Source organism: Phocoena sinus, chromosome 16 (genome assembly GCF_008692025.1).
Source record: "Phocoena sinus isolate mPhoSin1 chromosome 16, mPhoSin1.pri, whole genome shotgun sequence".
Classification (NCBI taxonomy): Eukaryota; Metazoa; Chordata; class Mammalia; order Artiodactyla; family Phocoenidae; genus Phocoena; species Phocoena sinus.
Window position 1 is genome coordinate 11,133,143 of NC_045778.1, and position 27,611 is coordinate 11,160,753.

Consider the following 27,611-nt stretch of genomic DNA (forward strand, 5'->3'; position numbering starts at 1 on the left):
AGAAAGTGGGCATAGAGGAAACCTACCTCAACATAATAAAGGCCATATACGACAGACCCACAGCAAACACCATTCTCAATGGTGAAAAACTGAAACCATTTCCTCTAAGATCAGGAACAAGACAAGGATGTCCACTCTTGCCACTGTTATTCAACATAGTTTTGGAAGTCCTAGCCATGGCAATCAGAGAAGAAAAAGAAATAAAACGAATCCAAATTGGAAAAGAAGAAGTAAAACTGTCACTGTTTGCAGATGACCTGATACTACACATAGGGAATCCTAAAGATGCCACCAGAAAACTACTAGAGCTGATCAATGAATTTGGTAAAGTTGCAGGTTACAAAATTAATGCATAGAAATCTCTTGCATTCCTATACACTAATGATGAAAAATCTGAAAGAGAAATTAAGGAAACACTCCCATTTACCATTGCAACAAAAAGAATAAAATACCTAGGAATAAACCTACCTAGGGAGACAAAAGACCTGTATTCAGAAAAGTATAAGACACTGATGAGAGAAATTAAAGATAATACAAACAGATGGAGAGATATATTCAATGTTTTTGGATTGGAAGAATCAATATTGTGAAAATGACTATACTACCCAAAGCAATCTACAGATTCGATGCAATCCCTATCAAATTACGAATGGCATTTTTTTGCAGAACTAGAACAAAAAAATCTTAAAATTTTTATGGAAACACAAAAGACCCTGAATAGCCAAATTAGTCTTGAGGGAAAAAAACAGAGCTGGAGGAATCAGACTCCCTGACTTCAGACTATACAACAAAGCTAACCAAGACAATATGGAACTGGCAGAAAAACAGAAATATAGATCAACGGAACAGGATAGAAAGCCCAGAGATAAACCCACGCACCTATGGTCAACTAATCTATGACAAAGGAGGCAAGGATATACAATGGAGAAAAGACAGTATATTCAATAAGTGGTGCTGGGAAAACTGGACAGCTACATGGAAAACAATGAAATTAGGATACTTCCTAACACCATACACAAAAATAATCTCAAAATGGATTAGAGACCTAAATGTAAGACTGGACATTATAATGCTCTTAGAGGAAAACTTAGGAAGAACACTCTTTGACATAAATCACAGCAAGATCTTTTTGATCCACCTCCTAGAGTAATGGAAATAAAAACAAAAATAAACAAATGGGACCTAATGAAACTTAAAAGCTTTTGTAAAGCAAAGGAAACTACAAACAAGACAAAAGACAGCCTTCAGAATGGGAGAAAATATTTGCAAATGAATCAACAGACAAAGGATTAATCTCCAAAATATATAAACAGCTTGTGCAGCTCAATATTAAAAATACAGGGCTTCCCTGGTGGCACAGTGGTTGAGGGTCCGCCTGCGGATGCAGGGGACGCGGGTTCGTGCCCCAGTCCAGGAGGATCCCACATGCCGTGGAGTGGCTGGGCCCGTGAGCCATGGCTGCTGAGCCTGCGCGTCCGGAGCCTGTGCTTCGTGACGGGAGAGGCCACAACCGGGAGAGGCCCGCGTACCGCAAAAAAAAAAAAAAAATCCAAATCCAAAAGTGGCAGAAGACCTAAATAGACATTTCTCCAAAGAAGATATACAGATGGCCAAGAAGCACAACATCACTAATCATTAGAGAAATGCAAATCAAAACTACAATGAGGTATCACCTCACACCAGTTAGAATGGGCATCATCAGAAAATCTGCAAACCACAAATGCTGGAGAGGGTGTGGAGAAAAGTGAACCCTCTTGCACTGTTGGTGGGAATGTAAATTGATACAGCCACTATGGAGAACAGTATGGAGGTTCCTTAAAAAACTAAAAATAGAATTGCCATACAACCCAGCAATCTCACTACTGGGCATATACCCAGAGAAAACCATAATTCAAAAAGACACATGTACCCCAGTGTTCATTGCAGCACTATTTATAATAGCCAGGTCATGGAAGCAACCTAAATGCCCATCAACAGATGAATGCATAAAGAAGATGTGGCACATATATGCAATGGAATATTACTCAGCCATAAAAAGGAACGAAATTGGATCTTTTGTAGAGATGTGGATGCATCTAGAGACTGGCATACAGAGTGAAGTAAGTCAGAAAGAGAAAAACAAATATTGTATATTAACGCATATATGTGGAACCTAGAAAAATGGTACAGATGAACCAAGTTTGCAGGGCAGAAATAGAGACACAGATGTAGAGAACAAACACGTGGACACCAAGGGGGTAAAGTGGCGGGGCTGGGGTGTGATGAATTGGGAGATTGGGATTGACATATATAGACTAATATGTATAAAATGGATAACTAATAAGAACCTGCTATATAAAAAAATAAATAAAATAAAATTCAAAAAATAAAAAGAATGAGGTAAAAGTTTTTAAATGGAGGGGGATAAGAAAAACACAGACACAGATTCACGTTTGCTGTGAATGGATGAGGTGGAAGGTGGGGGCATGGGAGGGGCAGCAGTGTTGCCAAGTGTCCAGTTACGTCAGCCATGGGTTCATGGTTGTTTGTCACAGAATATACTTTTGGCATAAATGTTTTGCAAAATATATTCTGTACATATCAAATATTAACTGGAATAAAGAGAAAACGTGAACGGGATATGGGAGGAGGGGCGTGAGGTGGATGAGGAGAGGGTGATGGTGCCAAGCACCCTTGTCTGGGCCTTGGGGCTGGAGGGACCCCCCACGGGGACAGCTGGCCCGCAGGGGGAGGGGTCGCCCCCGGGGAGGAGTCCACGAGATCTGGTTCCCATTCCCAGTGAAGATGATGGCATTAGGAAACCGTCTGTTAAGGAGGTTCTGCTGGGCCATAATAAGACTGTCGTCTGCATGATCTGGCGCTCATCAAGGGCAGGAGCCGGGCTGCCCGGTGAGTGGATTCTGCAGGAAGGGCCTGCCTTGCACACAGATTCAGGCGCTGCTGTAACCCCACACGGTTCTCAGATCATACCATCTCACAATGTTTTTTCTTTCTTGAGAGCCCCAAATTCTGGCTTTCAAGGTGTAGTCCTAGGACATTTCTAGTTGTCTGGGGCCCTGGGTGTGTCCATGACCACAGTGAGTGTGACTCACCCTGATTAGCCAAGGGCACCCGGTTAGGAAGTAACTGCCTAGATCTGGCCTGGCATGGTCAGATGGCAGCACATCCTCCACTGAGGGTGGCGAGGAGGTCGAGGGAACCTCAGGGGAGCTGTGTGTGGCCCCTGATGGCCAGGGCTGATGAGGAGAGCTGGTGAGGTGAGCCTACGGTCAGGGCTGGGCAGGCTCAGTGTGTCTCACTAAATGAACGAGAGACTGGGGAAGGGGGGGTGAGTGTGCAACAATGTGAGAGTGTGGAACCACGTGCGTGTGAGATAAGAAGTGTATATGTAAGAGGGAGATGTGTGTGTATCAGTCTGCGTCCAGTCAGGAGACAGTACCCACACAGCAAAGGAACCAGGAGAGGTTAACGTAAGAGTTGGTCAGCAGTAGTGAGTGTAGGAGAGCTCTGTGGGCCACCCTCAGGCTAAGGGTGGACATCCAGGGAAGGGGCCCCCTCCCCAGGCTGGGGTCACAGCCCACTGCACGTGGAGAAGTTGGCTAGGTTGTGCAGGCTAGCAGGAGGCGACCCTCCAGGCACAGGGGAATTGAGGCTGTCAGCGGGCGTACAGAGGCGTCTGGTCTGGGAAGCTGTGGGAAGGTGATCGCAGGGTAAGGGCGTGGGCTGCGCTGGCACCGAGGGACGGTGTGCGTCTGGCACGTGACTGAGGTGGAGCCTAGAGGATGTCCCCACGCCCTGTGCTGCAGAAGCAAGGGGTGACAACCAGAATCTCTTGTCCACCTGTGGTGTCCTCCACTGCAAAGGAGGGTGCTCAGAGCATCCCATGCGTGTCTGAGAACGTATGCCCCTGTGACCAGTGTGGGTAAGAGTGCCTGTGTGAGTGTGCACGCACGTCTGAGCTTGTGGAGAGTTAAATGAACGAGAGTGAGGTGGGGACTTGGGCCTGGTTCTGTCTGCATCCAAATACGAGTAAATGACACATCCCACCCAGGCATGGAACGTTGAAAGCTGCCTTTCCGGGGAAGAAGAAGGCTGGTGGCTGCATGCGCTGCGTGAGACCGTCAGCGCCCGTGTCGCTCTACTTGTAAAGATGTTGAAGGAGGCCCTGCTCGGAGCAGAGCAGCACCTCACCCCCACTGAACCTTAGTTCCACATCTTCTCCCTGCAGGGGTGGGGCAGGGTGGGAGCAGATGGGGTCTTGGACCCATGCACCTCTGCCACCTCCTGCATGCCTGGGCATACACACACACACACACACACACACACACACACACACACACACGCCGTGAAGGTTCTTGGGGCCTCTCCAAACGCGAGCAGGGACTTGGGCCTTTGGCAGTTGTGTCCTGAGCAGTGAGGGACCCGCTCCTCCTGTGTGAGCAAAAACCAGCTCCTTACCCCTTGCTGTGGTGCTGGGAAACTGTGTCAGGGGAGAATTCTGTCACCCGGTGACATTCAGGGATGGAAGGCAGGGATGGGACAGGCTATGCAAGTCCTGCTGTTTTGACCTGCCCGAAGTTCCAGGGGAGGCTCTCACCAGAGGCAGGTCTGAGCTTACAGGCCGGGAAGCTCTTCCTGGCAAAACGATGCTGGCAGGGAGGGGCAGTCAGCCGGCAGGGCCCTGGGCTTCCCAGCGGGACCAGCGTCTGCCCTGATCCTGACTTCCACCATCACTTTGTTAGCCATTGTACCAAACCCCGAGATGCAGAATCTCCAGCTGTTTGACCTTGGGAAAGCTTCTCACCTCCCAGCCTCAGTGTTCTTACCTGTGAAATGGAGCAGTGAAGGGATTTGCGCACGGTGATTGTGAATCCGAAGTGAGAGCTTTGTACAATATGAACCTGTGCAAAGGCTGCTCCTCCTCTCCCCAGCCTGCCCTTCTCTTATTCACAGTTGAAGAAAGCGAGGTCCAGAGGAGGCCACCACTCTGCAGAGGCTGCACAGCCCCACGAAACTGGACACCTGTGACGGCCCGTCCCAGGGTCTCCTCATTCACCCACCGGGATTGGCCACATCATTTGTGGGGCCCAGCGTGGAATGAAGATGTGGACCCCTTGTTCTAGAATTTTGAAGGGTTTCAGGACAGTGACAGCAGGGCATTAAACCAAGCACGGGGCCCTGTGGTCTCCCCAGGCTATACCCCCTTGAGGCCAGCCCTGCACCCACGTCCTCATTCCCCACCTCGGACCATGTGTTTTTCCATCTAAAAGTGTTTGTGACAAGGAGGAGATTATAAGGCAGCCGTGCCCTGAGCAGGGACCACCTGGGAGGCATTTTAAATGCATTTAAGTCTGTTTCTGCTCACAAGCATTGCCCAGCCCACAAATCCCTTTAGGCAGCAACAGACTGAGCCCCACACAGATCCCGTAGGGCCTGGCTCTGTGAGATGAGAGCGGGCAAGGCCCATTCTCTCCTGCACATGTGGTCTGTATGGTGGGGACTGGACCAGCGTGGAGGTAGGGGCTCCCGGGAGCTCGGGCCCCTCTTACCTCCCAGACCCTGGACCATTGAAAGTGCATGCACCCCAGGGGGCCCCGGAGGAGGAGCCCCGTTCTGGATCTGTTCCTCCCTACCTGGCAGGCGGGGCAGGCCTCTCCCCGCCGCCACAGAAGACCCATCTGTAAGGTCCCCCCACTGGTGGCTCCAAGGGCAGCTGGTTCTTGCACAGCTGACCGGGGCTGGGGACGGGGTGTGTGCATGTGTGTGTGTCCCCAGAGGATGAGCCGGCAGAAGCTGTGTTCCTCTCCTGACACAGGCTCAGTCGTCACACAGCATACTCTCGCTGGTACTCCGGGGGCCAGGAACGCAGACCTCACCTCTCCACGGAGGAGTCTGGCAGACCACGGAGAGCTGGTGGCCTAGCGGGCTGGCAGACACAGGCTGCCCTTGGCGGTGTGCTGTCTTGTGGACCAACATCCACCCTGGGCTCCCCACCGGCAGAGTTGCCTGCAGCTCTGTGAGACGGGACCCGCTGGCAGCATCCCAGATCACTAGTGGTCGGTGCGCGCCTGTCTGCCAGGGTGAGGAGGACACCGGCAGCCCTGGCCCTGGCTGAGCCCCTTCCCACCTAGCGTGGTGTCACAAGCCTGGGCTGCCACCAGGCCACCACCACCCTGTCAACCACTGGGAATTACAGTCATCCTCTTTGTGGCCAGGAATGCAAGCTTCCCAGGAGAAGGTGAGCCCTCGGGGACCGCCTTCCGCTGCAGGCTGGTGTTGCTGACTTGCGGTCACCACGCAGGGCTCAGCAGGGCAGTGGGCACGGTGGCGGCAGGGCCCGGCCCGCTGTGAAGTGGGGTTGAGCAGGCCGGAGAGGGGTGTGCTGCTGGAGGGACCGCCGTCCGAATCCCAGTTCTCTGGCTGTCTGTGTGTGTGCCCTTGAGTGTGCAGACAGCTTTCTTTTGTTCGCGCCTCAGTGTTTGCAAAGCAGTGGTCCCGTTGGCACCGCCGTCTGGGATTGCGAAAAAAATGGAGGGTCGGTGTGTGTGTGTATATATGAGGGTCGGGGGGTTCTTGGCCTTGCACTCTGTCGGTCCAGCTGGCTGCGCTCACTGCACACCACACTGCGGCGAGGCGGCGGGCCAGGTCCTCTGGAGAAGGCAGTGGTAGAGGGAAGGGAGACCCACCCTTCTCCTGTCCGCGGGGCAGTGAGCAGCAGCGTCCTTCCCCCTGCCTGGCCACCCCCCACCCCAGAGCTCCCGCTAGAGCCTCTGACTCGCAGCCTTCGTGGACCGTTGGTTGGAGGGAAAGGAAGCCTGGCTGCTGCTCGTGATTCGGGCCCTTGTCTTGGGGCAGCAGAGCTGTGGCTGGTTCTCATCCCCCTTCTGAGCCTGCCTTCCCAGACTCAGCCTTCCCGGGCCGGGCAGGGTGCTGCCGTAGGCTGGGAGCCCGTCTGATTTCTGTGAGGAACACAGACCAGGGGTTACTCTGCCAGGCGGCGCGGTGGGGCTCCGGAACGCTCCTAGTGGGGGACGAGCCCCATCAGGGACCCCTCTGCGGCTGTCCCTCCCCTCCCGTTGGGTGACTCTCCTCTCCTATTGGGTGAGGAGACACCACAGGAAGTACTCCTGCCTTTGTCTCAAGAGCAGTGATGAAGATGTTAAAAAAAAATCAATATGTAAGTCATAAATTGGAAGAAGATATTTTCAAATGAAGAAAAAAGAAAAAAAAGAGCAGTGATGAGCAGTGTTGTAGGATCCTCTTTGGAACCCCAAACTGTGAGCTTCTCCCGGGAAGCTCGAGCCTGTGGAGTGAATCCTAGCTGTGTGGGAGGACCTGTCAGCCGTGGCCCATCACTCGGCCCAGCTTGCAAAAGGTCTGCTCTGAGCCGGTGCCATTGGCTGCCCTTTAACAGGAGCAGGGAAGAGTCCAGTCCTGTGGCCGTTTGGGGCTGACACAGCCCTCTGAGCTGCCTGCCTGTCTGTGGGCATCAGCTACTAAATCCCAAAGAAGTCAGCCCTGAGTGCATCTGCGGGGCAGCCTGTGTCTTCTTGGGCCAGTAGGGAGGGTGTGGGGACAGGAGGGTGGCATTCAGCCACGTGTGGGCAGCTCCTGCCGGTGGTCTCTGCCAACGAGACCCCAGGGTAGGGGAAGCAGTGTCTCAGCTCTCCCTCCCCAGAGTTCCCCAGCATGACTTCTTTCTGCGGCTCCTTGAGCGGCCTCTGCCTTGGATGGCAGGCAGTGTGATGCTCTGGGGTGGATCCTCCCCCAAGAGGCTGCAGGACAGGAAGGCAACGGCACGGAGCCTCTCTCAGGGCACAGGGCTGGCTCCTGGAGGTCCTAGCCTGCCCTTCCCTGTACCGCACCTGCAGAGGCCCAGTAACTCTGGGTCCCACTCCAGGGACAGCACTCCTAGGGAGCAGCTTTCTGAAGGTCTAGTAGGTCAGCACCAGGCGTGCAGCCCCCTTCCCTCCATCTCTGTCTTTAGTGTGGGGTGTGCAGGGCCAGGCCTTTGGCTCTAGCCAGAGCATCACTCTCTTTCCCCACCTTCCTCTCCCCCTTTCACCTGATCCCCTTTCTCTTTCCACTCCTTCCCTGTCTCTCCCTCTGTTTCTCTCCTGCTCTCTCCCTCTCACCCTTGCTCTGTGGTCCAGGCCTGTCTGGCAGGGCAGCACCCACACTGGGCACTGGGCTGGCAGGACCGAATGCACACTTCCCTCCAAGTTGGCATTCCCAGCCTGGCTGCCTTCGAGGTCATCCTTGGGAAACCTCCCTCAGTGCAAGCAGCCTTCTAGTTTTCTTACTGTTTTACCACTTTGGGATCCAAAAGGTCTCGCCTGTTCTTTTCACCTGACTTCACCTGGCACTTGGTTGTTTCCCACACCCAAGGGAGTCCTCAAGGGCCCAGGCAGACCCAGGGTTCCTCTGCTTGTGCGGAGGACCGGCCACTCGCTCCCATGGCTGCAAGGGAAGCGGGATGTAGGTGGAAACAAACCGATGGAAAGGAGAAACCGGTTACACAAAAGTATAGTGTTTCTCATGTTTGCTTTGTGCGTTGGTACTTTTTTGTGCTTCGTAGAGTAGGTTTTTAAGCACTTGCAGGTTTTTTAACCATTGCTTGCCCATTTATCCACCTTTTAAAAAATTCTTACTATTTTATAAAACTTCTTGTGATGAAAAATGCTGAACATACACAGAGTTAGTAGGATGAGGGCTCCCGTGGGCTCACCCAGCGCAGCCATGGTCAGCATCCGCCTTCCTCGTGGCATTTACAGCTCTACCCCCAGTCCCTTGGCGATCAATTTCGGCAGAATCTACATAGGTTGAAGTGCATAAATCTTGACTGTACACTGTTAACCAGCGGATGTGCCTGTGTGAGCCACGCCCATATCGGGATACAAAGCCTTTATGTTCCCCAGAACATGCCTCCTGCCCTTCCTGGTCTGTTGCCTCCCCCGCCACCAGCAGGTAGCCAGTCTGATTTCTGTCGCTTAAAATCAGTCTGGAGCCATGACACGTGATTCTTTCATGCTGCTCCTACTTGGCAGGATGTCTGTGAGATCTGTACAGGCTGTCGTGTGCATCAGTGGCCCCGATGGACCACCGTTGGCTTATCTCTTCACCCGCTGGAGCACATCTGGACTCTTTCCAGTTCTGGGCTCTGTGAATAACCCCAGCATTTGTGAATAAGTCATTTGATGGACATATGTTTTCCTTTCTCTTGGATAAATGGAGTGGAATTTCTGGGTCACATGGTAGGAGTGTGGTTGACTTTAGCTAAAGATTTATTAGTGCTCTGTTCGTCTTTGGTGACTCCTGCCTGCCCTGCTTGTCTGGCAGCATCCTGTACCCTTGAAAACTCTGGCTCCAGGTGATTTGTTCAGAAGCCTGGGTGAACTCCCAGCTGAGTGGTTCACCTACTTATCAAACTTGGGTAATTGAGAGCGATTTTGCAACGGTTTTAAGCTGCCTCACTTCCTCCTTTTTCTGTTTTAAAACGGTGTCCTTTCAGCTAGTGTTTTTTATTTAATATTTATTTATTTAGTTTGTTCATTATTTAGTTGCGCTGGGTCTTAATTGCAGCTTCCAGGCTCCTTATTTGTGGCTCGCAGTTCTCCTTAGTTGCGGCTCACCAGCTTCTTAGTTGCAGCAGGCGGGCTCCTTAGTTGTGGGATGCGAACTCTTAGTTGCAGCATGCATGTGGGATCTAGTTCCCTGACCAGGGAGCAAACCCGGGCCCCCTGCTTTGGGAGCACAGAGTCTTAACCACTGCACCACCAGGGAGGTCCCTCATCTAGTGTTTAGCTATATAGATAATTGTGTGTTGATGTACTTAGGACTGCAGATGAGAAAGACCTACTAAGATCAGAATTTTAAATTAGTGAAGTTTTCTTTTCTGGTCCACAAAGAATCTATTATTAAAATGTAAAATGGGGGATGATGGGATGAATTGGGAGATTGGGATTGACATATATACACTTTGCGTACTATGTATAAAATAGATAACTAATGAGAACCTATTCTATAGCTCAGGGAACTCTACTCAGTGCTCTGTGGTGACCTAAATGGGAAGGAAATTCAAACAGGAGGGGATATATGTATACATATAGCTGATTCACTTTGCTGTACAGCAGCAACTAATGCAACATTGTAAAGCAACTATACTCCAATTTAAAATACTGTGAACTAAAGCCGCTGGGGAATACTGGTCTGCCTAGGAGGCCTGCTCTGGGCTCTGTCATCACCGTCATCACCCCTCCCTCCCTCCCTCCCTCCCTCCCTCATGTGCTTCCCTGCTTCCTGCAGCCCCACTGGGACTCTACTTCTCAAGGGATGCTTACTGGGAGAGGCTGTATGTGGACCAGCCGGCCGGCATGCCCCTGCTCTACGTCCACGCCCTGCAGGACGTCCCCGAGGAGGTGCCCAGCTTCCGCCTGGGCCAGCACCTCTACGGTGCCTACCGCACACGGCTGCACGAGAACGACTGGGTCCGTATCCAGGAGGACACGGGGCTTCTCTACCTTAACCGGAGCCTGGACCACAGCTCCTGGGAGAAGCTCAGCATCCGCAGTAAGGGAGCAGCCCTGACCCCTACGCACCTCACTGCCCCCACCCCCACCCTTGCCTTAGCCTCACACAGCACACATCACACCGAGAGTGGCTTCCCCTATGGCTCCTGCTGTGTGAGAGTGGAGAGAGTGAGATGAGGCTGGCCTGCCTCTGTGTGCAGCCAGTGAGGGAGCCAGGGTGAGCTTGGGGACCACTGATGACCCTTAGGCTTTCTGAGGCTGTTTGGATTTTGGAGAACCCATGTGAAGGATTTGGGTGCTCTGTCCATGCAGGATCCAGATGCCTTTTCCAGTTGGGTTAACAAGGATTTGGGGTTGTGAGAGAGGAGTTAAGAGGAGAAAAATCCCAAGATCTTGCTTTAGCAAATGGTCTGCAACTTGCTGGAGAAGCAGCAGTTCCCACGGAAAGTGTGGCTCGCAGTTCTCCTTAGTTGCGGCTCACCGGCTCCTTAGTTGTAGCAGGTGGGCTCCTTAGTTGTGGGATGCGAACTCTTAGTTGCAGCATGCATGTGGGATCTAGTTCCCTGACCGGGGAGCAAACCCGGGCCCCCTGCTTTGGGAGCACAGAGTCTTAACCACTGCGCCACTTGTCAGCAGCAAGCTGCCCTTGACACCTGGCAGGGACTTGGGCCTGGTGCCAGAGTTGGAAGTGGAGCAGGGAGGAAGGCTTGGCCAACTCCTCAGAGCAGAGGTCCCAGCTGGAGCGTAGGCCACGTGGGACCCTGGGACTTGCGGGGAGCAGGGGTCGTGGAGCAGAGTTGTGCCTTGTGGCACTAAATGGTGATCACACACCCCGTAGTGCCCCCCTCTGAGCCCCTCCACCGTAGACATGGCCTCCCTGGACCCTCACGCCAGCCCTGAGCCCCCGTGTGCGCTGAGACAGCCGGCATGCCTGGGAACACAGAGTGGGCGGCACCGCCTGGCAGGGGCAGAATGACTGCACCCATCTGCCAAGTGAAGCCAGGGTCCGCAAGTAAAGATGCCCCCCGTCAGGGCACCCCAGGCGGCTCCTGGAGGAGGTAGCACCTGACATAGGTCTTGGTTCCGCACACACTTAGTTGCCGCCGTCTGCATCTCGAGCCCCCAGTGGGGAACTTGAAGAACCAGGGCCACTGGGGTGGAGGCCAGAGTGGAATCTGCTGAGGGTCTGAGTTTCATAGGAGGCCTGTTCTGTTCGTGACTGGAGAGTGACCTCGGGTACCTGTCGGGTCCAGTCAGGAGAGAAATCAGTAATTGGAACAGGGAAAGTTTGTATAGAGAATTATTAACCACAGCAGGAGATTGGAGCAATGGAGGACAGGCTAGTAAGCACAGAGAACGAATGAATATGGGAGGAGCAGATGTGAGGGGCTGCCACTTCCCTGGGGCTGAGATAGAGGGCCCTGGAAGAGCCCCCGACCCCAGCTGAGATCCAGACCAGTTGGAGGGGGAGCTGCTGTGGTGCCTCCATGCTGGAACTTGCCAGAAATCCCCTCTGTAGGTGCTGGGGAAGTCTGTGTCTCCGAAGACAGTGAAGCTGCCTGGGGGGCGGGGGTGGGGACATGGATTCCCTGGCAGTCCAGTGCTTAGGGCTCTCTGTGCTTTCACTCCCGAGGGCCCGGGTTCAATCCCTGGTTGGGGAACTAAGATCCCGCAAGCGGCGTAGCCAAAGATAGAAAAATAGAATAGAATAAATGAAAGTGTTTTTTTTTTTAAAAAAAAAGAACTGCCTTGGGGAAAGGGGCGGGGCAAGAGCCCTCCCTGGGGAAGCTCTCCACTTGGTGTTGGACCCGGGGCTCAGGGCACCTCCCTGAGGAAGAGTATTTGAGCTGAGACCTAAAAAACAAGGGAGGTGGGCTGGTGAGGCACCCCGAGGAGGTGGCGGCCGGGCCAGAGAGCCCAGAGGAGCCCTGTGGACCCTGGTGAGGACTGGGCTTTGCCCCAGCCCCGAGCTCCTGCCCCCTCCCCTCCCTGTTCCGTTCCCCACCGCTGGGCAGGTGTGGCTGACACCCCGGAGGGCCTAACGACTTCTCTCTCTGCAGACGGTGGCTTCCCGTTGCTCACCGTCTACCTCCAGGTCTTCCTGTCGCCCACGTCCCTTCGTGAGGGCGAGTGCCAGTGGCCGGGCTGTGCCCGAGTGTACTTCTCCATCATCAACGCCTCCTTCCCGGCTTGCGGTGCCCTCAAACCCCGGGACCTCTGCTTCCCCGAGATGGGCCTGTCCTTCCGCATTCGGGAGAACAGGCCTCCCGGCACCTTCCACCAATTCCGCCTGCTCCCTGTGCAGTTCCTCTGCCCCAACGTCAGCGCGGCCTACAGGCTTCTAGGAGGTGAGTGCCCGCCACGTGGAGCCTTTCTCGGTGCCTGCTGAGTGCTAGGCACGGCGCTGCAGTCCCTCTGCACAAGCCGTCGAGTTTACTCTGCACCACCCCATCATCCGTTTATTCAGAAGTCCACGAGTATCTCATGTACGCCTGCCATGGGCCAGGCACTGTTCTGGGGACCAAGGATGAGAGAGCGAACGCATCAGGCCAAAATCCCACCTGCCTGGAGCTTCCATCCCGTGGGAGATGGAGACCACACACACGTGCTAAGGAAATCGGGTGGCCTCTGAAGGGACTAGGTGGGACGTAAAGCTGAGAGGGTGTGGAGTGGTGAAGACCACTGTCTCAAATCAGATGGCTGGGAAAAGGGGACACTGGAGCAAAGGGGAGGGGTGCGAGGCAAGCAGGGCGAGCCCCTTCAAGAGCACCAAGGTGGGAGCCCCATGTAGCTGGAGTGCAGTGAACCGCAGGGCAGGGCGGAGGCTGCTGAGGGCAGAGCAGTTCCAAGTGGGGGGCAGGGCTTCCTGCCGAGGGACTGGGGAGCCATGGAAGGTATTTGGGAGGGGGCGTCATTGACAGGACATACCTTACCGTTAAGAGCTGGCTGCTGTGTTAGAAATGATTGGGGGTGGGTGGTTTAGGGGCAAGCAGAGAAACAAATTAGGAGGCAGGAGAAATCCTTGAGTGAGAGGATGAGGTCTGGGGTGAGGGTGGAAACCTTTGGGCAACAAGAAGCAGGCGAGTTGTGGGCTTGTTTGGAAGAGGGATCCTGCAGGATATCCCGGTGAGTTGGACGTGGGGTGTTGAAAGAAAGAAGGGGCCAAGCGTGGTTCCAGGATTCCGCCTGAGCAGCCACAAGGACAGTGGACCTTGCCACAAGATGGTCCTGCCACAAGATGGCCCTGGGGAGGCCAAGAGCACAGATGTGGGGAGGGGAAGGGAATTGGATCCCAGTGGAGGTGAGAGAAGGCAGCTGAGGTGCCATTAAACCATTTAAAGGCAAGGAACTGGGACTCAAAAGGGACACTTACAAGCTGGACTTACTAGTAAGTAGAACCTGGATTCACACCAGGTTGATGGCATACACACGGTAATAATGTTGAAGAAAATCTCAGTAGCGTAAGGAAAGTAGGCACTCACATTGTCCCAGCATCTTTTCATTTATCCTGCAGCAGGGATAGATGTCTTTGTGCAGAGTTGCCGGCCAAGTGTATGATTTAGCGTGCTGCCTTTTTCGCTAAAAAAAGGGTTTTTTGTAACCGTGAACAATACAGGGACATGTTTGCATGATAAGCATTTCCCACATGTGTAATTCACATGTAATGTGTGGCTCTGATGTGATTTCCCACTGAGTGGAGTTGACAGCCCTCCCGTGCTTGGCTGTGGGGTGGTCAGTGTTGCCCTTCAAGCCTTCAGCCTTTCCCCTTTTCTGGGTCATTTCTGGAGGATGAATTCCAGGACAGGCTTGGCTTGAAGAGTGTATTGTTCTTACCGGTCCTCCCTCACCGGGTTGTGGGAAGACACGTGAGTCACTGAACGTACAGCAGTGTCTGGCAGGGAACAGACACTTTTGTCTTCATCATCTCCTCTTCTGGTGAAGAAACTGAGGCACAGAGAGACAGAACCACCAGCCTTGGGCCACACAGCCAGAAGGTGTGTAGGACAGGGATTCAAACCAGGCAGTCAGAAATACTTGTGCGTTAATATAAAATCACACCAGATGTCCACCATGTTTGTTTCCAGGTGGTGGAATAGCTTTATTTCTCACATTCTCTAAAATAAGCACATACCACTTCCATAATTTAAAAAAAAAAAAAAAATTCCTAAATCTTTTTTTTTCAGAAACCAGCAAATGCTGGGAGCTGAATCTCTGGGCTGAGCTGGTGCCAGCCCTCCCCACAGCAGAGGCAAGGTGTGTGAAGGGGTGTGCCCAGCCCTCCTAGGTGATCAGGCTGAGGTCCTGATGCAGGCGTCCTGGTCCCGGTCCCTCTGTTTCCCGTCAGCACCAGTGCAGGCTGCAGCCACAGTGAAACTCAGGGCACAGGTTTCACTGCAAACTGTGCTTGGAGCGCCGTGCCCCACTGTGGAGCCGAGGAGGGGCCAGGGCCCGGGGCCAGCATACACCCCAGCTCCATCCACAGGGCCCCCTCCCGTGCCGCCACTCCCGGTGGGCCCCTGAGGAAGGCAGCTCACCCTTTCCCCAGCCCGGGGGTCAACCCGGGGTTCCTGGTCTTGCTTGGTGCGCAGGTGAGAGTCTGCCCTTCCGCTGCGCTGTGGACAGCCTGGAGGTGAGCACGCGCTGGGCCCTGGACCGCGAGAAGCGGGAGAAGTATGAGCTGGTGGCTACGTGCACGGTGCGCGTCGGCGCGCGTGAGGAGGAGGTGATGGTGCCCTTCCCCGTGACCGTGTACGACGAAGACGACTCTGCGCCCAGCTTCCTTGGGGGCGTCGACACCGCCAGCGCCGTGGTGGAGTTCAAGCGGAAGGAGGTGCCTGTCCGTTTGTCTGGTGCTTGTCTGGTGTCTGTCTGTTCCGTGTCTGGATTCCTCCATCCGTCATTCATTCCTCGGTCTGTTCAGCGGTTCGTCTAGCCATCCAGACATGTGGCTGACCGTCCATCTAGCTATTCATCTTTCATTTGTCCATCAGTCTGTGTGTCGGGGATTTCTGTTGGTGTCCAGGACAGCTGAGGAGGAGAGAGGAGGCCAGCCCCACCGGCACCCAGCTGACCACTGCCTTGGGAGGCCGGGGGCCCTGAGTGCCCAGTCTGTGTCGGACGCCGCGGGCGGAGCCCCAAGGCTCACATCGGCAGGGATCTCCCTGCGCCCCATCCCGGCCCCACCCTTTTCTGGTCCATGCAGGTGGAGCGTGACTGCCACCTGCTGGGCCTCGGGCTGTCCTGCAGCTGGCAGGCCAGCAGGAGCAATGGAAGGGTGGGGGCGTAGTATGTTGTCACTGCCTGCTTCTCTGGGCACCCCAAGAGCAGGTTTGGCGGATGAGCCAGGGAGAGGAAAGCACATGACACAAGGGAATGTCTCACGAGCCTGGCAGGACGCCCTGGTGGTGACACTGGGGAGCCTGGTTAGCAGTGAGAGCAGAGAGGCCCTGTGACTTTGCTCAGAACCTTCCTCGTGACCCTCTCCAGCCTGGTGTACAGAAGAGACTTGAGAGAAGAGCATTAAGATGCTTGGAGGAGGGCTTCCCTGGTGGCGCAGTGGTTGAGAGTCCGCCTGCCGATGCAGGGGATACGGGTTCGTGCTCCCGTCTGGGAAGATCCCACATGCCGCGGAGCGGCTGGGCCCGTGAGCCATGGCCACTGACCCTGCGCACCCGGAGCCTGTGCTCTGCAACCAGAGAGGCCACAACAGTGAGAGGCCCGTTTACCGCAAAAAAAAAAAAAAAAAAAAACGCGATGCTTGGAGGAGAGCATTCTTGTGGATACCTGGGCTTGGATCCCAGGTCTGCTGTCTGTCACTCTATGGCACTGAGCTAACTCCTCCGCCTTGTGGGGCTTGGTTTCCTCAGGGAAGAGTAGGAGTGCTTGCTCTGCTCTATGGGGACCTAGATGAGGTCTTCAACAGAGCACCAGGGCATGTGCTCTCATCCATCCTCATGGGGCATCTGTAGATGCCTGTCACACCTGCTGCTCAGGTGAGCTGCAGTGGCCCAGGAAGGGTGACCGGGGCAGGCTGACTAGGGGCCCCAGGGAACTTGAACCCAGGTCAGTCTGTCCCTAGAGCCAGCTCTGACTGCACACACCTGGTCCACTCGTGGGGCACGTGCCTTCCCACGGTCTCTGGCTTTAAGGGCCCTAACTGGCACCCCCTGTTCTCTGTAGGGCACTGTTGTGGCCACACTACGTGTCTTCGATGCAGATGTGGTGCCAGCATCCGGGGAGCTCCTGAGACGGTACACAAGCACACTGCTCTCCGGGGACGCCTGGGCCCTCCAGACCTTCCGAGTAGAGCACTCGCCCAACGAGACCTTGGCCCAGGCCAACGGCAGCTTTGTGCGGGCAACCGTGCATGACTACGGTAAGAGAGGCCAGATGTGGCCTGGCTGGGCCCCCGGGGAACCGGCGGCCCACTCTCCTTGGACGGGGCAGCACCCTGCACACACAGACGCCTGTCCTGGCCCTCTGAGCACCAGGCAGCCGCCCCTTCCACTCCTCCTCCCAGCCTTTGTCTCTGCTGGGCTTGCCTGGGCCACCTTGGTGGGTGTTCGCAGGCTGTCCTCTCCATGAACTGTCCTGAGGCCGACCCTGGCAGGACACCACAACACCTCCCCGTGCTGGCCACGCCAGGACTCACTGCAACACGTATGTCATCACCGAGGCCTCCCTCTGGCCCCTGGCACCTGCTTTGCCACCTCCCAGGTGCCCGAGTGCCCAGGGGTTATTATTGCCCCCTCCCCGCACCAGCAACTCTCTACTCACAAGGGGTTGATGTATCCATACAATAGCAGCTCAGTGTCCTAGAGTCGGAGGGTTCCCCGATGATTGTCCTGTCTGGCTCCTGGAATGCGCCCACCCTCAGGGCTGAGCTCCAGGTGCCCGCATTGCTCACCTGCCGGACGGGGCATACTCATCCTCAAGCTTCCCTGCCTCCCTCCCCTGCCCTCCTGCCCGTGTTTTCTAGCATCACCTTTCAAATACCACACTTGCACTTGGGTCCTTGTTTGGGGGTCTGCTTCTGGGGAACCCAGGATCACTGGTGCCTTTATCCCTTTCTGGCTGGCCTGATCCTATTTGTTTCTCATCCTCCCCTCCCCCACCAGGCCTCTGAAACCGTCTGTCCTGTGTGAGGGAAAACGTCATCCTTGCCCCTGCATACTCACTCTGGTGCCATGTGCACCAGAGCCTCCCCTCCCCCTTTCTGTCTCCACTAAACTAAAACCTCAGCCTTGGCACACGGCAGGTGCTCAGAAGCGTGGAAGCTCCCGGGTGCTGGAGGCCTGTGGAATCCAAGGGTCCACAGGGGGCTGGTGCTGTTGAGAGTTCCCAGGGGCTAGCACAGTCTTCCCAGGGCCTTGGTGGTCACGGTTCTTTACCTTGTGTGGCCTACCCCACACTCACATCACACTCACACACACACACACACATCCCCAGGGTTACCTCCCAGCTGAGAAGGGTCTTCTGGGCTCCCAGCTCAGCACAGCGACGCACTACTTTTAAACAGTAGTGCTACCTTAATGCCTCCTGCCAGGTCTGTTATCTGTGTCCGTGTGGGTGGAGGTACCCGTCTCCACGTGTGTGTGTGGGGAGTGCGTTGGGGAGGAGGCATGCAGCGGCGTGGGACAGTGGTCCCAACCCGCAGGGCCCCCACCCATCATCACCATGTACTGTCCACACAGACACACCCCCTCCCCCACCCTCCTCAGGGCTGGTTCTCAACCGGAGCCTCCCCATCTCGGAGAGCCGGGCCGTGCAGCTGGCCGTGCTGGTCAACGACTCGGACTTCCAGGGCCCGGGGGAGGGCGTCATCCTCCTCCACTTCAACGTGTCTGTGCTGCCCGTCAGCCTGCGCCTGCCCAGCACCTACTCCTTTGCCGCGAGCAGGCGGGCCCGCCGCTTCGCCCAGGTGAGCCCCCAGCCTGCTGCCTGCCTGGGGAGGGGTGTGGAGAGGCAGGAGACCCCCAGGGTGGCGTGCTCCGTTGAGCAGATTTCAAGCAGGGCTGGGGGGTGGGTGACACCCCCTCCCTGAGCTAAGTAGTGCACGGAGTGGCCCCAGGGAGCTGCAGGCACGGGGCCAGGAAGGCTGGGGCCATGGAAGAGTCATGAGCAGGGCTCGTAGGTTTTGTGAGCCCCTCTTCTTTGCTGTCTCCTTTCTTGGCATCTTTAAAACATTTTGTACTCATGAAAGAGCAGCGCCAGGTAAATCTATGCGTGCAGACTTGGAAAGACGTTCCCGGTGACTTAAGTGAAAAAGTGGTTTGCGTAAGTGCTGGTCTCAGGTGGCTCCCTAGGTTCAAAGCAAAGTCCTCATTGCAAACTCATTGGAGTTTGCAAGTGTGCAAATGCAGGCAGCAGTTAAAGGTGGCGCCCTCTGCAGGGAAAGATAGGGAGCGCTTCTACTTTCCACTTTTCTGCAAGTCTGTTTACTAGAGCTTATTTTGCATTTGTCGTTGGAAAATAACGATTAGAAGTGGAAAAAATAAAAGTAATAAGTATTCGTCAAAGGAGATAAGGGATAGACAGGAGTGATCTCTTTTTCTCATATTAGCCAGTGTGTAACATTTTGGTGCAGTTCTTCCGAGAATGTGTCTCTTAAGCGCTTTTTAAAGTTCACTTGTGGTTACAGCAAGCATATGACTTAACGTACTGCGTTCTCCTAGTGGGGCAGCTGTGGCCACATCCTCTTTAGAACATCCCGTTTAGGGCCATCTCCTATTTTCCAGTGGTTTTGCCAGTTTCTGTGGTTGGTTCCCTTACCTCCTGGCAGCCACCCGGGGCCAGCAAACGAAGAACCCCACCCTTGGACACATCCAGGCTCCCCAACCTGCCACCCAACCTCGGGCCTTTCCTGGAGGCAGGGGTCAAGGGTGGTGGGAGGTGACAAAGCAGAGGGGCCTGAGGGGTGTCTGGGGGTCTGAGCTGGAGCAGGCACTGCTGGAGGTGGGTCATCTGTGCTCCAGCAGACTCAGGAGGGCACAGGGACCCAAGTCCCAGTGCAGCCTCAGACTCACTGTGGTCTCTCACCGGCTCCCCAGTTTCTATGATTGTAAATTGAGGATGATGACCTTGGGCAATTTTGAGGGTCACTGGAGAGAGTGGAAGTGAGCCCGGTTTGTACAGGGAAGTGCTTGGAGCCCAGCAGGTGGTTTTATTGTGGCGTCGAGTGTGGGCTTGGAGGAGCCTGGCTCTGCCCTGGGCCTGAGTCGGGCTGAGCAAGGGCATGGTGTGTGGCTGCAGGCAGGGCCCTATCCCCGCTCCCCCCACCAGGCCCCCAGCCCTCAGCCTTGACTAGTCAGAGCTTCTGATCTCAAGCCACCCGCAGCCCTTACGGTAACTCAGGTGGCTGGGCGGGTAAAAAGGAGAGTTCAACTGACCAGCTCCAGGCCCCAGTGACCACAGCTGCCAGCCTAGCACCCCTGGGAGAAGCATCCCTTCTCTCCCAGGGGTTCCAGCCCAAGTCCCAGGAAGGCCCCCTGGGTCCCATGTGGGACAGACAACCATGCTGCATGAATCGTGGCCCGGGTGCCATGTTCTGACTAACAAGGCGAGTGACCTGGCTCGGGCGTGGACCACCCAGGTAGGAACTTTGCTTTGCTCCCAGAGCAAAATTGGCCTGGCCAGAAGAGAGGGAGGTGTGTAGGAGGCATACAGGCTGCCTTTGTGCCTTAATGAGTGAGCAAGTGAGGGATGAGCTGGGCAGGCCAGCAGCACCTCCCTGGAGGGCCAGCCCCCAAAACCAACCCCAGTGCCCCGTGTTCCTTCACCTCCGGCTCTGAGGGGCAGGTATGGGTGGTGGTCCCATGGTCTGGGCAGGGCAGGACCAGGCAGGCGGATGGTCTGCAGGTTCCGGGGGCGTGCGAGATGGGGAGATGGGGAGCTACCGTCCTGGGCTGAGTAGGAAACTGTCCTGGGACTCGGGCTGCCAGGGAGCCCCTCCAGCCACCCTCACAGGTGGTCCAGCCACCCAGCTAAGGATTCCCTGTGTCCCATGCCTAGATTGGGAAAGTCTGTGTGGAAAACTGCCAGGAGTTCAGTGGCATCCACGTGCAGTACAGGCTGCAGCTCTCCAGCGCCAACTGCAGCGCCCTGGGGGTGGTCACCTCGGCCGAGGACACCACGGGGACCCTGTTCGTGAACGACACGGAGGCCCTGCAGCGGCCCGAGTGTGCCCAACTCCAGTACACGGTAGTGGCCGTCGAACGGCCAACCCGCCGGCAAGCCCAGGCCCCACTGCTCGTCACACTGGAGGGGACGTGTGAGTGCCAGGGCTGCGGGGAGGGTCGGGCTTCTCCCACAGAAGGGCCCCGGTCCCGCTCCCCCTCACTAACTGGTGGCTTCCCTGAGCCTGAGCCTTCTTCCCTGTAAGATGAGAAAACGGCGCACGCCGCACAGCCAAGCTGGAAGGATGACAGGGGCAAAGTGTGAAACAGTTTAGCCCAGAGTGACAGCATTGTGGACGGTCACTGCTGCCCATCACCTCTGTCAATGCGTCCTACCTATGCACTTGCTTTAGGGCTGCCAGATACAATAGAGGACCCTGCTTAAACGTGAATTTCAGGTAAACAACAAGCAATTTTTTTGGTGTAAGTACGTCTCGTGCAACTTTTGCAGTGTCTCTTAGAAGACAAACTTCCAAGCGTGTCACCGTGATATTAGGGACGTATTTACACAAAGCAGGGATTCACCGTTATCTGAAGGTCAGGTTTAACTGGGTGTCCTGGGTGTCACTGGCCGAGTCTGGCCACCTCACACCCTCCCTCCATACTTATCTCAGCCCAGTAGCTGTCCCCGCTTTGTGACTGTGGTACCACCCCTTCCTCAGCAGCCCCCTCACTGCCCTGTGCCCCGGTGCTTAGTCACTACCTCCCCTCTGGGCTCAACCCGTGGGGACAGCTGAGCCACTGCTGCCCTCGCCCGTGGGTGCTGGCGGCTGGACACAGGGCCCAGGCTGGCCCCCTGTGACTTGCTTTCTGCCACCCCCAGATGTGGCAGAGGAGCCAGGCTGCCCCCTGTCCTGCGCGGTCAGCAAGAGGCGTCCCGAGTGTGAGGAATGCGGCGGCCTGGGCTCTCTGACGGGCAGGTGCGAGTGGAGACAGGGAGACGGCAAAGGTAGGCCCCGTGCAGAGCCGGGTGTTCGGGAGGGTGATGACGACTGAGTGGAGAGGGTGTCTGTGTGGCCCTGCCAGCCTCTGCGATGCCCCCCACCCCCGTCCACGCTGAGTCTCTTCCCCAGCGCCTTGTCCCCTGCTGTGACTCCTGATGCCAGGAGAGGGTGGACATTAGTGCAGGGTGGCATGAGGACATTGGGGCTGTTTATCACCGTGGGATCACAGGTGCCTGAGGCTGGACTCGCTCTGGGCTTGGGAGGGTCTGGGCCAAAGTTGGGATGTGCGTGTTTTCTTTTTATTTTATTCTAAATTTCTGTACATATATTTGTCCCTAAACTAGATGTGAATTGGCATCTGTGTCTCCATTTCTCCACCCATATACACGTAAATTACATGTGCAGTTGTGAATGTATTCACCCAATGCTTTTATTTTTTTAAACTTTTTATTTTATATTGGAGCATAGTTGATTAACAATGTTGTGTTAGTTTCAGGTGCCCAGCATAGTGAGTCAGTTATACACACACACGTATCTCTTCTTTTCCAAATTCTTTTCCCGATTAGGTTGTATGTAATATTGAGCAGAGTTCCCTGTGCTCTACAGTAGGTCCTTGTTGGTTATCCATTTAAAATATAGCAGAGTGTACATGTCAATCCCAAGCTCCCTAACTATCCCTCCCCCTAACCTTCCCCCATTCCCCCTCTGCTTTTATTTTTTTTTATTTCTTATAAATTTATTTTATTTTATTTATTTTTGGCTGCACTGGGTCTTCGTTGCTGTGCACGGGCTTTTCTCTAGTTGTGGCGAGCAGGGGCTACTCTTCGTTGTGGTATGCGGGCTCCTCACTGCGGTGGCTTCTCTTGTTGCGGAGCACGGGCTCTAGGCACGCAGGCATCAGTAGTTGTGGCCGATGGGCTCAGTAGTCGTGACTCGTGGGCTCTAGAGCGCAGGCTCAGTAGTTACGGCACACGGGCTTAGTTGTTCTGCGGCATGTGGGATCTTCCCGGACCAGAGCTCGAACCCGTGTCCCCTGCACTGGCAGGCGGATTCTTAACCACTGCGCCACCAGGGAAGCCCTCACCCACTGCTTTTAGACACATAGTTCACAGACCCTTTTCAAAGATCCAAAAGGTGGATGAGTATAAGGTAGGTTACACCGTGCACATCATTCATAGTTGGCTTTAGTTCATAAAAACACAAACCTTAAAAAAAATTCAAAATATCCAAAACAATCTTCAGAGAAGCTCTACCTGGGAGATCCCAGCCCCGGGAGTGTGGCCCCAAGCAGGAGGAGCCTGCACATCCTTGGGCTTAGCCCACTGCTGGCTCCAAGCCTCGCCCACCGGCGTGAGGGTCCCGCTCACGGTACCGCCTTGAGAGGGTCCCAGCCTTGTCTGGTCTCTTCTGGCCTCCTTGATGTGAGCCCGGGCACAGCCCTGGGACTGCCCAGCCCTCACTGCCTGGGCTGCCCTGTACACCCCGGACCCCCAAGTTCTCCCCAGGGATGGGCTCCACGTGTGGTTTTTCTCAGCTCAGGCCTCGGTTTGCTTCTCCTTGCGGGGGGCGGTGCAGGCTTGGCCTGGGAGGCCCTGGGTGCGGCCCTCCCGGCTCTGGCCGTCTGACCAGGACGGGTGCTCCCTCGTGGTAGTAACTGCCTGCTGTGTGCCATAGGGATCACCAGGAACTTCTCCACCTGCTCCCCCAGCATCAAGACCTGCCCCGACGGCCACTGTGACGCCGTGGAAAGCAGAGACGCCAACATCTGCCCCCAGGACTGCCTCCGTAAGCACCGAGCCTGTGCGTGTACCTGAGCAAGGGCAGGGCCTGGGAAGGGGGTGTAGGTAGCAAGCTGAAGGGGCTCGGACTCCCAGGCCAGCCGACTTCCTGGGTTGCATGTGCTGAGCCTTTTTCTAACATTTCATTTGAACAAAGGGCTCTCCTCCCCCAAGACTAGCGCCTGCTGGCCTGACCCACCCTCTCCAGTGTTGTCCTGGCCGACTCACGGGGGTGCAGCGCCCTGTCCCCCATTCCGCTGGCTCCAGGCTGCCCCTGCTGCCCGTGCTCTGCTTCTGAAAAGTAACCGTGTGTGGACCTCAGCCAGGGCCCTGGGCAGCCTGTGGGTTCCTCCTCGCGCCCGCTGTGGCCAGGGGACTGGTTTGGGGGCCTGTCGTGCTGAGACTCCTGCCTGGGTGACACAGACTTCTGAGCTCACTGCGCTCCCTGGGCCTGAGAGTGCTGACATCAGGTGGGGAGGGGCCTCTCACGCTCCTGTCTGGGTGGTCTGGCTGGTCAGGTCCCCCCGAGGCTGAGTGGGCTGCTGAGTGAGTTGTGTCCATCATCAGGGGGCGGCAGCATCATTGGTGGGCACGAGCCTGGGGAGCGCCGGGGGATTAAAGCCGGCTTCGGTATCTGCAACTGCTTCCCGGAGGAGAAGAAGTGTTTCTGTGAGCCGGAAGACAGCCAAGGTGAGCTGGCTGGGGCCACGCGGGCAGGGATCCCCACACCTCCCTGAGCCCCGAGGAGCGAGGGAGGAAATTGCAGGAAGGCGCGGAAACCCAGGAGACCTTTTTCCTTCCCTCAGGGTCTTGGTTCCCTCATCTGTGCAGACTGGGAGCTGGGTCAGGGTCTCTAAGACTGCCTTCTGGCCTGAAGTTTGGTGGTGTTTTGGGGGGTTTTTTGGCGTGCCATGCAGCTTGCAGGATCTTAGTTCCCCAGCCAGGGATTTTTTTTTTTTTTAACATCTTTATTGGAGTATAATTGCTTTACAATGGTGTGTTAATTTCTGCTTTATAACAAGGTGAATCAGCTATACATGTATCCACATATCCCCTCCCTCTTGCGTCTCCCTCCCACCCTCCCTATCCCAACCTCCCTATCCCACCCCTCTAGGTGGTCACAAAGCACCGAGCTGACCTCCCTGTGCTATGCGGCTGCTTCCCACTAGCTAGCTATTTTACATTTGGTAGTGTATATATGTCCATGCCACTCTCTCACTTCTCCCCAGCTTACCCTTCCCCCTCCCCATGTCCTCAAGTCCATTCTCTACGTCTGTGTCTTTATTCCTCTCCTGCCCCTAGGTTCTTCAGAACCTTTTTTTGTTTGTTTTTTTTAGATTCCATATATATGTGTTAGCATGTGGTATTTGTTTTTCTTTCTGACTTAACTTCACTCTGTATGACAGACTGTAGGTCCGTCCACCTCACTACAAATAACTCAATATCGTTTCTTTTTATGGTTGAGTAATATTGCATGGTATATATGTGCCACATTGTCTTTATCCATTCATCTGTCGATGGACACTTAGGTTGCTTCTATTTCCAGCCAGGGATTATAGAACCCATGCCCTTGGCAGTGAAAGCACAGATCCCTAACCACTGAATCACCAGGGAACTCCCTGGCCCGAAGTTCTGTGGTAAGGGTTGGGCTGGAAAATTATTTCTTTCACCAGATAACTCAGTGTCTGCTCGGACTGTCCCTGTGCAGGGCCTTTGCTGGGCCCATGGCATTGGCCAAATGGGTCCCCATCCTCCTAACCAGAGCCTCTAGGTGCTTCTTCTGGGACAGCAGGTGCCCCACTGAGCACATGCGGATGTGCTGAGCCCAGGGATGCTTTTCTGGTATTCGGGTTGTTATTGCACAGCCCTAGGTCCTGGGCCACTTTTCTTTTTTCCCTCCTTTATACTGACTATAAAGAAAATACAAAAGACATCAGGAACACAGGGGAAGAGCTGCACCTCCCCACCAGCGCCCCTGGGCCTCTGGCTTCAGTGCAGCATTCTAGGGTGGGTGGGTGCAGGTGTGCATGACGTCTGTTGTGCGACCTTAGGCAGGCTGCTTATAAACTCTCATTCCTTCTGGAAAAGGGTGGTAACAGTCTCCAACAGCAAAAACGTACAGAACAGTTCCTGCTGTGGGCCGCTTCTGTTGGAGGGCTGGCAATTACTCTCAGACCTTCACACCAGCAGTGCTCTCCAGGATGCTCAAAGCTGGTCACAGCAGACGCTTCCCGGCTGTCCTGGGTGTGGCGGGCTGGAGAGCTGCTCTGTACCTGCTCCTGAGGGTATTCGGGGTCCCCCTCCCGGGGTGTCATCTCTCACGGCCCACCCCCGCTGCCCGCAGACCCGCTGTGTGACGAGCTTTGCCGCACAGTGATCGCGGCAGCCGTGCTCTTCTCCTTCATCGTGTCCGTGCTGCTGTCCACCTTCTGCATCCACCGCTACCACAAGAACGCCCACAAGCCACCCATCGCCTCAGCTGAAATGACCTTCCGCCGGCCTGCCCAGGCCTTTCCGGTCAGCTACTCCTCATCCGGTGCCCGCCGGCCCTCGCTGGACTCCGTAGAGAACCAGGTCTCTGTGGACACCTTCAAGATCCCGGTGAGGTTCCCCGTGTGGCCTCGGGGCTGGGGAGGCAGCCGCCCCCGCGGGGAGGGGACCTGCAGGTGGCGCCGGCCTCTGGTCTCGAGCAGCTGGGAGGGGTGGGGAGGAGGGGACGGGTCACCTGGGGCTAATGCGTTCTCACCCACTGCGAGGACACCCTGAGCATTCCAGCAGCCCCCTGTCTTCACTGAGCCGCCTTCCAGGGAGGGGCGGAGAGCATGGAGCAGGGTGGAGAATGATGGGTGCTGATTTATATGGACTGAGATCTGGGCCGTTAGGATATGGGGAGGGTGGGCCGTGCTGAACCTGACCGGGAGCTATCCTGCAGATGCCCCAAGCGCTGGGAGGAGGAAGGCTTGGGGGAGGCGCTGAGGAGGACCATGGATTTTATTCTCAGAGGGTGGGACCCCTGGGGGTGGGGCCCATGTTCTGCCTTCATTTCCACAGGCCGCTCTGTTGGGAGTCTGTGGGGTGGGAGCCCCGTGATGAGGCACTGTCTCCATCCCGGCGAGAGAGGCTGGCAGGCGGGGGCTTGGTCAGGGTGGCAGCAGCAGAGAGGGGAGTCTGTCTCTGGCCCCGAGGGAGGGGGCACTGAGGGGCCTCTAGGGCACCTGTGGGGGAGCCTGGCCAGGGCCTGTGGCTGGCCGGCCGATGAAGAGTGCCACCCACAGCTAGCAGGCGTCCCGAGCCCCTCCTGCATGGCAGGGCCTGGGCCTGCAGTCAGCCTGTGCGCGTCAGACACCACCCCGACCTGGCCAGGCCACTCCTCTGCCCGCTGTGCCCTTCAGCGTGCTTGCTGGGAGCGCCCAAGTTGCTGGCAGCCGGGTACTGGGAGGGGCTGAGGGAGGTGGCCAGAGTCGAGGGTGCGTGGGAACAGAAGTTCCCCCCACGAGGCTGGGTAGGGAGCGTTGGGCCGTGTGCAGGAAGCTCGGCACCCGGGGGCCACCATCCGCAGCCCAGGGTAGGAGGTAGCCAGGATACATAGGAGGTGCCACCCAACGGGTGCTGGCCCCTCGGTGAGGGTCTGGGCCGTGAGGGCTATTCCCCGACGTGGTGGCCACAGAGGCCTCCCTCCTGAGTTCCCTAGTTGCCATCGCTCCGCAGGTGGGGTTCTCCAGCCCCAGCGGCATCTCAGCCTCCACAGCAGGCGTGTGGGACGAGCCGTTTGATTCCTTTAAACGCCCTGGCGGTTTGGGGCTGAGGCGCACGGTGAGAGTGGTGCTGGTAGGTGCATGCGCAGGGGGAACTCCTCCGCAAAAACCACCCTGGGCCCGTGTTGCCTCCAGCCCAGAGCAACTCAGAGCCGGGCCCAAGGTCCGGGGGCCCCGCTGACCAGCTCCGAGGTCTTCGATGTGCTACGCAATCTTTTGGCCTTTGTTTTGTCTCGTGTAAAGTGGGGGGAATGGTTTTTGACATTTTTAAGAGGATCAAATCAGTGATATCCACCTTAGCGCAGTGTCTGTGAGCAGTAAACTGTTATCCAGTGCAGTGTGGACGCCAGGGCGGTGGTGACCGTGTTGTCAGCACTGACCCTGACTATGGGTTCTTGGGGAACCTGAGATACCAGGACGCCCGGGAACT

General features: G+C 55.8%; 1 protein-coding gene across 2 annotated transcripts in view; it reads left to right on the top strand.

The window, feature by feature from the left end:
* RET (ret proto-oncogene) overlaps nt 1-27,611 on the top strand; it is a 61,374-nt gene that overhangs the window by 19,044 nt on the left and 14,719 nt on the right. For both annotated transcript variants that reach the window (XM_032609329.1, XM_032609328.1), the window contains exons 2-11: nt 10,306-10,569; nt 12,590-12,877; nt 15,119-15,360; nt 16,710-16,905; nt 18,251-18,450; nt 20,541-20,799; nt 21,528-21,653; nt 23,323-23,433; nt 23,994-24,116; nt 25,771-26,027. In XM_032609329.1, coding sequence (XP_032465220.1) covers nt 10,306-10,569; nt 12,590-12,877; nt 15,119-15,360; nt 16,710-16,905; nt 18,251-18,450; nt 20,541-20,799; nt 21,528-21,653; nt 23,323-23,433; nt 23,994-24,116; nt 25,771-26,027 — 2,066 coding nt within the window. The remainder of the gene's footprint in view (nt 1-10,305; nt 10,570-12,589; nt 12,878-15,118; nt 15,361-16,709; nt 16,906-18,250; nt 18,451-20,540; nt 20,800-21,527; nt 21,654-23,322; nt 23,434-23,993; nt 24,117-25,770; nt 26,028-27,611) is intronic.